Source organism: Phocoena phocoena, chromosome 17 (assembly GCF_963924675.1).
Source record: "Phocoena phocoena chromosome 17, mPhoPho1.1, whole genome shotgun sequence".
NCBI lineage: Eukaryota > Metazoa > Chordata > Mammalia > Artiodactyla > Phocoenidae > Phocoena > Phocoena phocoena.
In genome coordinates, this window is record NC_089235.1 from 39748043 (window position 1) to 39762576 (window position 14534).

Below are 14534 nucleotides of genomic sequence, written 5' to 3' on the forward strand. Positions count from 1 at the left end.
GATATTCAAAGGCTTTTTTTTCTTCACATATCATAAATGCTTAAAATAACTTCAAGTACCATACCTTGCAATTTAGCATTATTTTCATCTGCTTTACAAAGCTTCAAGAGAGATGCTGCATGCTGTTCTAGCATTTGGACATCACTGGAAGACTGAACCACCACCAAAATAAGTATGCATGCATAATTATAAGCTACTGACTTCTTAGACTTGGAATCACTGAAACAAAATAAGGTTTTAAAGTTTTTGATATGAAAATAAATTTTTAGGAACAATTTTTAACATTGTTTTCTACTTGGTTTTAAAGGGATCAAGGAATTTCACAATGAAACATGACTGACTTCCTGAAAACAGGAAATCGCACTTTAAAGTTTCACCTTCAATTCACCTGAAACCACTACTTAAAAGTATGTAATAACAAAGCACATGCATCAAAATGGAAAGTGAACTTCTATTAAGAAATAAGATCAGAACAATGAAATATTAATAAGTGTACTTCATTAGCAATAAAAGATTAGGAAGTACACTTCATCGGTCTCCTTTAAAATGGTTGTTCACTCTGGATAAATAGGAACAAGTGTGATGAATCAACCTACCACCATGATTATTCAGACTTCCACTACAGAACTGTTAATATACAGCTAGGCATAGAAGTCACTGTTGTTTGCCTTTTACAGGTCCCCCCAAAAGATCCATCACTCAAGGAGTCATATCAAGACCCCGATGCAAAGGATGCCACTGCTTTGCATGGCATGAACCAGGAAGAACATGTTTCTCTTCTTATACACTAAAACCCTCTGCCCTATAGGGCAAGTTCTTGAAAACTACTGTCATTCTCAATCTCCCTCATCCAGTCAAAACACTTCTGAAATCCGAGCACCATGAATAGCTTAGAAGGTATTAGCTTAGAATAGCTTAGAATAGCTTAGAATAGCTTAGAGGGGCAGAAGACAGCAAGATAGCCCTCATGACTCTTATGGTATACGTATGTTCCTGTACCTTAGGATTCCCCTCCACAAAAATTAGCAGGAGTACTACAGCTGCAATCTTTGTTAACACCGTGGGGAAACTGGAAGAAGCTGCTATTTCATTTCTTTACAGCCACATCTTAGAGATTTCACCATTCTAATCCTTAATTAAGAAGTTATGTGTTATGTCAAAAAATTATAGTTTTTATTTTCAAAACACATTCTTTCAAGAAACTACCCCATTAGTGATGTGGTTTTCCAATAAAATAGAAAATTTAAGGATTAAGCATAAAATTACCCTAAGGCTTCTTTGGAATAGTACTCCATTAGAGTAATAAGACTTTGGAGATTTTTCTCAAGACTGAAAACATGGCCAACAGCTGATCTTCCCACAGGATTAAAAGTAATCAAGTAAAGATTGTGAAGAGTTCCCAAGAGATCTGAATGGTCAGTTTCTTCACTGGCTGTACAACGCTGAAAATGGCTGAACAGTTCTGTAATACACTGCAAAGTCTGTGTTGAGTCCTGTAGCCACAAGGCAAATGCATCATCAATAACACCATCAGATTGGAGACCTTCTTCTTCATCTTGATCATAAAGGTGACACAGAGCTCGGATCAACAAATTTGTTGCTTCATATTCTGACATAAAAAAAAGAAGACCCTTTTGTGACTGTGCAAGAAACTTTAAAACATCTTTTGTGGCTTGCAGCACACCAGGGTGTGCACTTGTTACTGGGATTGACAAAAGCAAGGTAACCAACTCCAAGAAGTGATGACTGTGAAGATACCTGTAGAAGAAGTAATAAAATATATGTTAAGTCAGTGTAAAACATTCTTCATTTATTCAATATTCATTAGACAGGAGAGAGGTAAAAAATTTAATGGCAATAATCCTTATCTTCAGCAATATACTGCTTTAACTAAAATAGTACTCTAAGTAGCAAGTCTTCTATCCACTAGGCCAAACAAAAGTGAAAGTTCTGTAAGGCTTTTTCCTAGCATTCAAAGGATGTTTAATAAGTAACTGTGACAAGTTTTCTCTTTCCAGAATCAACCATGACTTTAAAATCTGGGACTTCCTTCCAGGCCACTTATCAAATGCTCCTTCCTTTTAACCATGGTCCTACTCGACCCATGGCATATTAGTATACCTGAATTAGTATATCTAGGGAGAATATAGTACATATACCATAAAAAAACTTATAGTATATTCAGATTTACTATAGGTAGTATATCTGAATTAGTACCTCTAGGGGGAAAAAACCTCAAATTATCCATTTTCAGTATTTAATACAATAGACTCTTTTATCAAATCCAAGAACCATTTTTTTAGTACCCATAGTTTTAGTAGAAAAAGTCTGAATTTACCTAACACCCCTAAATAGACCCAACTGCTACTGACAGAGTACTTTCACTGTCCTAAAAATACTCTGTGCTCCATCTATTCATCCCTCCCTCCCTCCCAATCCCTGGCAGTCACTGTCTCCACAGTTTTGCCTTTTCCAGAATGTCATATAGTTGTAATCACATAGCATAAAATTGCCTCTTCAATCAATTTCTGCTTAAACTCAGGCTTCTGTCATGATAAAAACACCTCCACTAACTTCTTACCACAAAGGTGAACATTATTATGCTCTAAGAGCATCCTTAACCACCTCATGGAACGTTCAGAAAATAGTTAACATGGCAGGCCTCAGAATGTTTATTCTTAGAAAGGCCTGCTTGCAAGGTTGGCCCTTGGCTGGCCTCTGGGGACTTGGATTTTGGGAGGGTTTCCGCCTATCAACTGGTAATAATACTCATTGCACCTAAACTGTTTATGCAAATAATATGGTTTACGCTGAACACCTGCTTTCCTTTTGGGAGTCTGGAATTCTGATACATGCTAGGTACTGGGTGCCTACATGGCTATCCCCCAATAATAAGCTTGGATGCTGAGATTCCAATGAGCTTGCTCAGTACGCAACATTTCACACATGTCACAATTTGTTGTTGGAGGACTTAAGCGGGTCCTTTGTGTCTAAATGAGGAAAGGACTCTGGAAGTTTATGACTCGTTTCCCCAGGCTTCGTCCCATGTACCCCTTCTCTTTGCTGATCATGTTTTGTATCCTTTTGATATAATAAATCGTGGTCGTGATTACAACACAGTCCTGTGACTCCATCTAGCAAATCTCGGGGGTTATCTTGAAGACCCCAACATGGTACATTAATGAACCTTGCCGTCACTTCAAACTAATCCTTCCAAAATGTAATTATTTCTTTCAAAATTCACTCTCCCTCCTAATTTACCAGTTTCTGTCCATAAAACCACAGTTCCAATAGTTACCTTGGCTAGAAACATCAAAGCTCCTTCTTACTTTCTCTTACTAGGTTCAGTTGCCAAGTCCTAGTAATGCTTTTTCACAAACTCTCAATATTAGCACAGTATTTGTCTTCCCATTTTCTGTAAATGCCACTATATCAGGCCAAGTACTTAGCACAACACCTACCACCTAGAATCTTCAGACAGGCTTATCTACCTAATAACTCCAATTTCTCTTCCATTGCAATACATCTTGTAACTATAATATAATCTTAGAACACTACTTTGATCATACCAGATCTGCTACTCCAAAATATTCGAGATCTTCCCACATTCTAAAAACAAAATCCCTGGGAATTCCCTGGCAGTCCAGTGGTTAGGACTCAGTGCTCTCACTGCCAGGGGCCCGGGTTTGATCCCTGGTCAGGGAACTAAGATCCCACAATCTATGCAGTGCAGCCAAAACAAAAACAAAAACAAAAATCCAAATTCCTTAGTGCACAGCATTCAAAGCCCTTTATTTCCTAAAGTCTGATACCCAAACATACCTCCTCCAATTATGGGGGAAAAACAAGACTTAGTAGGCCATTAATTACTCGTTTCCCCTCACTGACTATTTGAGAGCTTCACCCTTTTCTTATACTCAGTCATCCTCAGTGCATGACTTCAATTCCTACTTTATCAAAAATAGGATCAATGGGCTTCCCTGGTGGCACAGTGGTTGACAGTCCGCCTGCTGATGCAGGGGACACAGGTTCGTGCCCCGGTCTGGGAAGATCCCACATGCCGCGGAGCGGCTGGGCCCGTGAGCCATGGCTGCTGAGCCTGCGCATCCAGAGCCTGTGCTCTGCGACGGGAGAGGCCACAACAGTGAGAGGCCCTCGTACCACAAAAAAAAAAAAAAAAAAAAAAGGATCAGTGAGAAGTGCCTCGTCTCCTCTACTGTCTCCACACTACAAAGATATCTGTATCTGTATACATATAAGGTTTCCTTTCTCTTGTTCAAAGCCAAACTCCTACTTTGTACTCTTGACCTCATCTCCTACCAGACCTTGCTTTAACAATTATCATCTTACACTCCTGTAAGAACTCAAACTAAGGCAAGATCTGATAGTTTCAGCTAAAAACAGGAATGGATAGGTACAGATTTTAGAATGGACAAGTACTGATTTTCTGTTAATGCACTATGTTCCAAAGCAAGGCAAAAAATAATCACAGAAATAAGGAATAAAATAATAAAAATGCAACTTTTGCATTTAGTTGAAAAATTATTTACAGGCAAAATGCCAAAAAAGAAACTCTCAAAAATTAAAACAAAATTTTAAAAATCTACCGTGGGTACCTAATAATGGCAAAACTGTACCAACAGATAACTAGAGAGTTAGATGGCAGAAAGAAATGGCAATTAAACCTTTAATATATCTTTAACCAGGACTGTAAAATTAATTTAGTAAAGTATCAGTTTAATCTGCAATGTATTACAGTGATAAGGTACAAAAAGGTTTACACTGAAAAGCTCTCTCCTTCCTGTTCCATCCTCTTTGTACCACCTTCCCAGAAGCCACTCAGCGGTTTCTCATTTATTCTTGCTCACAGACATGCTTATATAAGCACTGTTGTTGATTATTACTATCTTTAACTTAAGTTGCTACTACAACTTTAAGTATTAACTAAATATAGCTCACCCACAGTAATATATTTCTCAGTTCCACTTATTTTAAAATATCAAGTATCCTTGACCTACAGACAGAGTTAAAAAAAAAAAAAAAAGAAACCAACCACATAAAATTGCCTCTAATGACTGGTAAAATATATTTCCCAAAGCCAAAAATGTCTTACCTAAAGAGAACAGGGTATGGATCATCCCTCTCTGGTGGTCCAGTAATACGTGCCATTGTTGGGAAAGACTTAACAGGAGGTTGGATCATTGTATGAGGTGCAGTTTCCATTAAATGAAAAACTTCCTCTAAGAGGTTAATAAGCTTTTCTATTTCCCCTTCACTTATATTTGAGGATTCCAAAAGATCCATATCCATTGAAGCCTCTACTTCATTTTCATATTCTGGGTTTGTTCTCTCAAGTCCAGTGTCTGTATCATGATCAGCTTCACTGTGGTTAGGAACAGAAGAAGTCTTCTCTGCTAAATGGTCACCAAGTCTTTTAATCTCTGACAAAATTTCATAGAAATGGCATTTCTGAAGAATAGCTGAACCAGCAGTGACAACCCTCACAGTCTGATCTAAAAGTATGAGCTCCAGCAGTTTTTGATACCCACTTTTTTCACTCTGCCTACTTCTTAAAAATGCTTCCATTCCTTCTGTCATACTAATGACACTGTCCAAAGCTTTAAATGCATTTAACTTAAGGGAAGATGAGACATGATCAGCAAACAGGAGCTCAAATAATCCACTGATCACTCCTGCTTGTAGCAGTCCCATGACTCCTTGGGCCCCACATTCTGCCAGTGAGGACACTAATTTGGTCCCAGCTTTGAGCTGTCGGACATTTAAGGCAATGGGTTGGCGAAGGGCTACTTGTAAATTTAAAGCTTGCATGGTCCAGTCTATCAACTGGCCAAGGGCGTCTTGTTTTGTGTTTTTCAATTGCAAATAACTTAATCCTTTTATTATTAAACTTGGAATTTCTTCTAAAGCTGTTACCCATTTTGCACCTCTATCTTCTTGATACAAATCCAACAGTTCAGTTAACTTCACTGAGGCTTCTACTGCCCCTGAATTTTCTTTATCTGGACCTTGATCCTTCATTCTACTGATTTCAATTTCAAAAGTAGTCTTGTATGGACAGCTGAAGTATAAGAGTGGTACAAGCTCCCTGTCATATGGATCATACGTCATAGGAGGAACTGAAGCTAAGTCTTCAGCAGTGTATTCAACATCAAAGTTTGGATACTTAAATGTTTCACGTTCCAAGTCAGCAATTCCATCTTCATCACTGGAAATTTGTTCATAACCATCATCCCCTGAAAATCAGTTTGAATAATATTTAGTTGTTACATCATTGTTGTTTAATGCAGACCAATCTGGTTTGTCAAAAAAATCATTTAACAGTGTGGCAAAAAATAAAAATTAATGATTTCCTCAACAAAATTAATTTCTGCCCCAACATCTTATCAACAATTACTAACATTTTATAGTTTCTAATAGAATAATTATGGAGAAACTTCATAAGTGAAGTTTTCTATTATATCTGTTCAGCTTTACAACTAACTCTGCTACAGATCTTTTCCTCACAAAATTAAATTAGAAATGCCTCAAAAAACAAACCAAAAATACCTCTTTCAGGAGGAAAGAAATTAAGCTTGCCCTCATAAGAGAGTATTTTTAAGATGGAAAAAATAAATTGATGGGCCAAAATTATTAAATTAACTAAGAATTAGTACCATAAATACCAAGCTACATCAAATATTTCCAGAAAAAACATTCTATGTTCTTTTTATAACATGAATTTCATATTCCTTCACTTTCACTTCTCTGTATTTACCTGTCACACAGTTTCCCCAGTTCTGTATTATGTTTTTAGGGAAAATCTGTTCATATAAAGTGCTCAGCTTTGCCAAAACAAAGAGTTTTCATATTATGACACATGCAGCTTTTTCCTCTATTTATTGATACAGGACTAGAAGTAATACAGGACCAGAGATGGAAAACTTGTTGGTTTTACTTTTTAACACTACTATTACCTGGCCGTGGTAAAACAGAGATGTGCAATTACAGCCTAAGAAAGAAAAGGAAATGGTTCCACAGTATTCCTCAAGTAACAGCCCTCTTGTGACATTCTTTAGCTCAAAACAATTTAGCCATAGCAATACACTCATATTTGAAAAGGAAGGGCCTATAGAGACTTGACTGTGGAATAACCACCAGATGTCTTCTGGTAAAAATCAAATTAACCAGCCTCATTCTCTCACCTTCTCTATTAAAATGTCCTCTGATTAACAAAGCCTGCATGAAATCTAACTACTACTTGCCAGTCAAACACAATAAATCTAAAAAGGATTTTGTGGTAATCTGGAAATGGGGTAAGCTAAAAAGGTTATCACTCAATAACCCAATTATTTATATTTTGTAAAAGGGCCACTGTGATACTAGAATGGTCCTCTCTCTCACGTAGAATGATGCTCACCTGTACTATCTTATAAAAGAAAAAGGCAGATAATCTGTCATTTTACATAAATACTTTAACACTACATTCCATTTATTGGAGAAATTAAGAGCCAATTAGCTTAAGTATCTCTTTTTGCTTTCAAAGGAAAAGTAAAGCCTAACTAAAGGACTGCATAATGCTGCCATATGTCCCTGTGTAATTGAGATTTTTCCTTCTGAATTTCTAAAAATAATGAAGCATTTTGCCAAAATATCTAGGTGGCAGACATTTTTAGCAATTCCACCCAGCTTAAAGCACCACTCCTGGGCTTCCCTGGTGGTGCAGTGGTTGGGAGTCCGTCTGCCGATGCAGGGGACACGGGTTCGTGCCCCAGTCCGGGAAGATCCCACGTGCCGCGGAGCGGCTGGGCCCGTGAGCCATGGCCGCTGAGTCTGCGCGTCCAGAGCCTGTGCTCCGCAGCAGGAGAGGCCACAACAGTGAGAGGCCCACGTACCGCAAAAAAAAAAAAAAAAAAACACCACTCCTTTACTCTCGAAACAGATCACCAAATCCCTAATCACCATATATTTGCTGCATATCCCTGCTTCCCTGGACAAAGCTGATGGTATCAAGGGGCAGTGATACCATAGCAAGCCAAAGAGACTCTCTCTCCCAGAAAACTGGATCTGGATCTGAGACACAGCCAGGTAGTTTAGACTGGCTGGTTAAAGAGAGATTAAAGATGTGGGGTGAACAGAGATATAACAATTAGTTAACAGAATATAAATTAGAAACACAAAACAAAGAAGAGACGGAAATCCCAGCTCTAGTCAAGTCTTAAGGCCCAGCTACAATCTGTCTCAGGTTTCTTGAAAGCCATTTATCTCTGCTACAAATTCTTCTGCATTACTACAAGCTACATCAAGCTAGTTTCTAGCACTTAAAACCAGAAGTCCTAGCTAATTCAACCCACCTTCACCTTCTTCATCTTCTTCACCTTCTTCCTCTTCATCTTCCTCTTCCTCCTCAGGGATACTATCTACTGTATGGCGATCATCCTCATCCTCATCCTCTTCTTCCTCGACATCCACATCATCTTCATCATCTTCTCCTTCTTCTTGTTGTTCTTCTTCTACTTCTCCTTCATCAGAATATTGACCTTCCTGAGGAACAGAATTCCGATCAGGAGAAATGGGCTCAAAGTAATCTTCTCTATGAGGAGCATCCTCTTCCTTGTCACCAGACACTGAAAAATTGAGGTTTAAGGCACAGATCATTTTAACTGTTTAAATAACATGAGGCAGAAGGATTGGATACTGCAACTACTTAATGACATTTTGGATGATTTAGCTCATAATTAATAAAGTATGCTTTATTAATTATTAATAAATATTAATAGTATTAAATAAACATACTTTAAACAAAGTATTAAATAAACACAGCTCATAATTAATAAAGTATGCTATGTTATATTCTAATACAATAATCCTCTTCTTTTTTAGCTATTAAGTAACTATACAGATTTTTCTCTCTTCCAATACCTACTGTTTATTTTTACTGGTGCTGTTCTGTACATACCACTATAGCACATTAACATTTTATTTTCAAAGTAATGTTGCTTCAGCTTCGAATTAATTAACTGATTTTTTTTTCTTTTAACAAATTCACTTGCCAACAAAAAAAACACAAGAAAACACTGTGCAGAATGGGGGCAGAGGATATTCATCAAGATTTGATTACCAGCATCTAATTTTTTTTCTTTAATCAAAAAGTACTATTAACATTAATCAAGAGGGGGAAAATAAACTATCACTGATATATGTCTACCTGGCAATGGCATGGGATCATCCTCATCATCATCAGGTGGAGGGGGTCCTGGTGGAGTTCTTGGTCCCCTTGGCTGTGGTCTTGGAGGGCTTCCATTAAACTGATCTTCTTTCTCCCCATCAGCTAATTTTATTAGAAAAAGAAAAAGAACTTTCAAATGAAGAAGTATAGTGAAATAAATGCATGACAAAAATGCTATTCATCATTTGAGTTTTCATCTTCAGAATTTATTAACTTTTTCCTTCCTGACGTGTAACAGAAATTTTGCTAATTAGTTTATAATGGGAAAGTTAGAATTTTTGATGTCCCATATACCAAAATATAATGTATGTAACTCTTGGGCATTATCCCAGAAAAATGGAGACTTATTTTCCTGCAGGAAGATGTACATGAATGCTCATAATAGCTTTATTTGCAAAAGTCAAAAACTGGAAACTACCTAAATGTCCTTCAATGATTGAAGTTAAATAAATTATGATACATCCATACTATGTATTACTACTCAGCAACAATAAAGAATGATCTAATGCACACAGAAAGTAGATAAACTTCAAAGAAATTATGCTGAATGAAAATAGCCCATCTCAAAAAGATCCCAACTTCATGATTCCATTTTGTAACATTCATGAAATAATATAATTACAGAGACAGAGAACAGATTAGTGATTGCCAAAAGTTAGGGACAGGTGGGATGGGTTTGCCTGTAAAGGCATAACACCAGGGAATACTGTGATAGTACAATCAAGTCTCTTAATTTTGGTGGTGGTTATGCAAAGCTAGACATGACATAAAATTACACACACACACACACACACGTATACATGTATAACTGGTGAAAGGTGAACAAGCTCTACAGATTGTAACAAGGCCAATTTTATTTTGATATTGTACTAGAGTTGTAAAAGATGTTAACTAGGGGAATCTGGGGATGAGTACACAGGACTTCCCTATACATTTCTTTGCAACTTCCTATAAATCTATAATTATTTCAAAATAAAAAGTTAAAAACATACACACATACATATGTATGTGTATGTATATGCAATATATGAGCTTAAGTGTCCATTTTAAAACAAGTCAGCGAGAGTGAAGTCAGAGAAAGACAAATATCATATGCTATTGCTTATATGTGGAATCTAAAAAAATGGTACAAAACAGAAATAGAGTCACAGATGTAGAAAACAAAATTACGGTTACCAGGGGGGAAAGGGGGTAGGGGATAAACTGGGAGATTGGGATTGACATATGCACACTACTAAATATAAAACGGGTAACTTACAAGGACCTACTGTACAGCACAGGGAACACTACTCAATACCCTATACTCTGTAATAGGGAAAAGAATCTAAAAAAGAGTGGATATATGTGCACGTATGACTGATTCACTTTGCTGTGTACCTGAAACTAACACAACACTGTAAATAAAAATTATACTCCAATAAAAGTTTTTTTAGAAGTCAGTAAATTTTTTATCCACTTGTCTTTTTTTATTTTTTTATTGAAGCATAGTTGATTTACAATATTGTATCAATTTCTGCTGTACAGCAAAGTGACTCAGTTATACACATATATGTTTTTATATTCTTTCCCATTATGGTTTATCCCATATTGAATATAGTTCCTTGTGCTATACAGTAGAACCTTGTTGTTTATCCATTCTATATGTAAAACTTTGCATCTACTAAGCCCAAACTCCCCATCCACCCCTCACCAACCTTGCCTCCCCCCTGGCAACCACAAATCTGTCCTCTATGTCTGTGAGTCTGCTTCTGCTTTGTAGATAGGTTCATTTGTGCCATAGTTTGATTCCACATATGAGTGATATCACAACAGTATTTGTCTTTCTCTTTCCGACAAGTCAATATATTTAACAAAATTTTAGAGTAACTACTTACTTATGTCATATGCTGTGATAAGGCTACAGACAATAGGAAAGATCAATGAAACTACAAGCTTAGAAAAGATAAAATTAACAAACCTTTAGCTAGACTCACCGAGAAAAAAAGAGGACTCAAAATCAGAAATGAAAGAGGAGATACTACCACTGATACCACCAAAATACAAAGGATCACACCAAGCTACTATGAACAATTATACACCAACATATTGGACAACCTAGAAGAAATGGATACAGCCCTAGAAACATACAACCTACCAAGACTGAATCATGATTAAATAGACTATCTGAACAGACCAATTACTGTAAGGAGATTGAATCAGTAATCAAAAACCTCCCAAAAACAAAAGTCCAGGACGATACGTCTTTACTGCTGAATTCTACCAAATATTCCAAGAATTAATACCAGTCCTTCTCAAAGTCTTCCAAACTCGTTTACAAGGCCAGCATTACCCTAATACCAAAACTAGACAAGGATGCCTCAAGAAAAGAACGTTACAGGCCAATATCTCTGATGAACATACATGCAAAAATCCTCAACAAAATATTAGCAAGCCGAATTCTATAATACATTAAAAGGATCATACATCATGATCAAGTGGGATGTATTCCAGGGATGCAAGGGTGGCTCTGCATCTGCACATTAGTCAATGTGATACATTAACAAAATGAAGGCTAAAAATCATATGATCATCTCGACAGATACAGTAAAATCATTTTTCAAAATTCAAATTCATTTATGATAAACACTCTCAACAAAACAGGTATAGAGGGAATGTACCACACCATAACAGGCCATATGTGACAAGCCCATAGCTTTAACATCATTCTCAATGGTAAAAAGCTGAAAGCTTTTCCTCTAAGATCAAGAACAGAACAAGGATACCCACCTCTTGCCACTTTTATTCAACACAGTGTTGGAAGTCCTAGCCAGTGCAGTTAGGCAAGAAAAAGAAATAAAAGGCATCCAAATTGGAAAGGAAGAAGTAAAACTGTAGCTCTTTGCAGATAACCTGATACAGGTATACCCTGCTTTTTGGAAGTTCATTTTATGCCACTTCACTTTTACAAAAGACCTATCTTAGTACGTGTTTTCACTAACCAAAAGAAATCCAAAGTGGATTTTCACTTCTACAAAAAAATGTGAAAAGAGAAAATAAGTGTTAAGCATTTGTTTTGCACTGAGCTGTTACAGAGGCAACATAACCCCAAAGAGTGAGAGTGGCACTGCCAAGCTCCTTCTCTGGCAACTACACTCAGCATCTCAGCATTTAGCCACCATAGCTTTGAACTATGTCTGTGAGCATCTGGGCTTTATCTCAATTTATTTTGTGCGTCCATTAGCAAGATGTGTCCTAAGGTAATTGTTTCTTCGTTTTATACCATTTTGGTGTATGAAAGGTTTCATAGGAACACTCTATTTCAGACAGCAGGGGAAACCTGTATAATATAAAGAAAACCCTAAAGACTCCATTAAAAACCTATTAGAGGGACTTCCCTGGTGGTCCAGTGGTAAAGAATCCACCTTCTAACGCAGGGGACGTGGGTTTGATTCCCTGGTTGGTGAACTAAGATCCCACATGCCACGGGGCAACTAGGCCCACGCACCACAACTACTGAGCCTGTGCGCCTCAACTAGAGAGCCACGTGCTGCAAACTACAGAACCCACGTGCTGTGGAGCCCACGCACCACAACTAGAGAGAGAAAACCCACCTGCCACAACTAGAGAGAAGCCCATGCACTGAAACAAAGAGCCCACATGCTGCAACGAAAGATCCCTCATGCTGCAATGAAGATCCCGCATGCCAAAACAAAGACCCGATGCAGCCAAAAATAAAAATAGATAAAAAATTTTTTAAAACCTATTAGAATAAACAAATACAGTAAATCTGTAGGACACAAGATCAATACCCAAAAATAGGTTGCGTTTCTATACACTAATAATGAACTACGAGAAAGAGAAATTAAGAAAATCCCATTTACAATTGTATCCAAAAGTATAAAACACTTAGGAATAAATTTAAACAAGGACATGAAATACATGTATGTTGAAAACTACAAGACATAGATGAAAGAGACTGAAGGGGACACAAATAAATGAAAAGATATTCTGTGCCCATGGACGGGAAGAATTAATACTGTTAAAATGTCCATACTAGGGGGAATTCCCTGGCAGTCCAGTGGTTAGAATTCCACACTTCCACTGCAGGGGGCCTGGGTTCAATCCCTGGTCAGGGAACCAAGATCCCACAAGCCGCACAGCATGGCCAAAAAAAAAAAAGCCCACACTCCCCTAAAGCAATATACAAATTCAATGCAATCCCTACCAAAATTCCAATGGCATTTTTCACAGAAATAGAACAACAATCCTAAAACTTGTATAGAACCATCAAAGACCCCAAAAAGCCAAAGCAATCTTGAGAAAGAATAAAGCTGGAGGTATCACACAACGTTACAATGTTACAGAGCAATAGTATTTTAAACAGTATGGTATTGACATAAAAAGAGACACAAAGGTCAATGGAACAGAACAGAGAGCCCAGAAATAAATCCATGCATATATGGTCAATTAATTTACCTGTGCTTAGCAGGTACTATAAAAGAAAAAAGATTAAACTACAGTGTGTGACCACCATCAGAGCAAAGATCTCACACCACACTATTATATAAGGATTTAAGAGAAACAATGGTCATTTTATTTGTGCTCATAAAATGCTAATTGTAAAGCAAAATATTTTTCCCTATGACCTCAATTATAATTTCAAAATTTATTCCCAAATCTCCTTAGCTCAACAGCTTATGAGTAATACTAGAGTGAGGAAAAGAGACCCTGGAAAACATGAGTCCAGCTGTCTGCTCTATAAAATGAAAGTCACTAAAGTTCATTAGAGGTTTTTTGTTTGTTTTTTTATAAAGTTGCTTGTGCTTTATTTTTATTTTTTTTATATTTATTTATTTATTTGGGCTGCACCAGGTCTTAGCTGCAGTACGTGGACACTTAGTTGTGGCATGCAGACTCTCAGTTGCAGCACACGAACCCTCAGTTGCAGCATGCATGAGGGATCAGTTTCCCGACCAGGGATTGAACCCAGGCCCCCTGCATTGGAGCGCAGAGTCTTACCCCTGAACCACCAGGGAAGTCCCTGTTTGTTTTATTTTTTTTCGCCCTGTCATGAGGCACGTGGGATCTTAGTTCACCGACCAGGGATTGAACCCACGCCCCCTGCATTGGAAGCAGGGAGTCTTAACCACTGGACCGCCAGGGAAGTCCCTAGAGTTTTCATTTTTCTTGTCTTGAATTAATAAGCAAAAGGTTCTCAAAAGCAGGAAAATCTGCCTTAGCTAAGATTTGGACATCTAAGGAAATCTGAAATGCAGTCCTGATAAAACAAATGCCATTAACACAAGTATTCCAAAAACACATACCATAT

The 14534-nt window shown here is 37.3% G+C and overlaps 1 protein-coding gene across 1 annotated transcript in view; it reads right to left on the reverse strand.

Annotated features, from left to right (window-relative positions):
• VIRMA (vir like m6A methyltransferase associated) overlaps positions 1 to 14534 on the reverse strand; it is a 61625-nt gene that overhangs the window by 31778 nt on the left and 15313 nt on the right. Inside the window, exons 6-10 of the mRNA XM_065895197.1 lie at positions 9206 to 9328; positions 8352 to 8624; positions 5114 to 6254; positions 1267 to 1758; positions 65 to 219 (exon numbers count right to left, since the gene is read on the reverse strand). Coding sequence (XP_065751269.1) covers positions 65 to 219; positions 1267 to 1758; positions 5114 to 6254; positions 8352 to 8624; positions 9206 to 9328 — 2184 coding nt within the window. The remainder of the gene's footprint in view (positions 1 to 64; positions 220 to 1266; positions 1759 to 5113; positions 6255 to 8351; positions 8625 to 9205; positions 9329 to 14534) is intronic.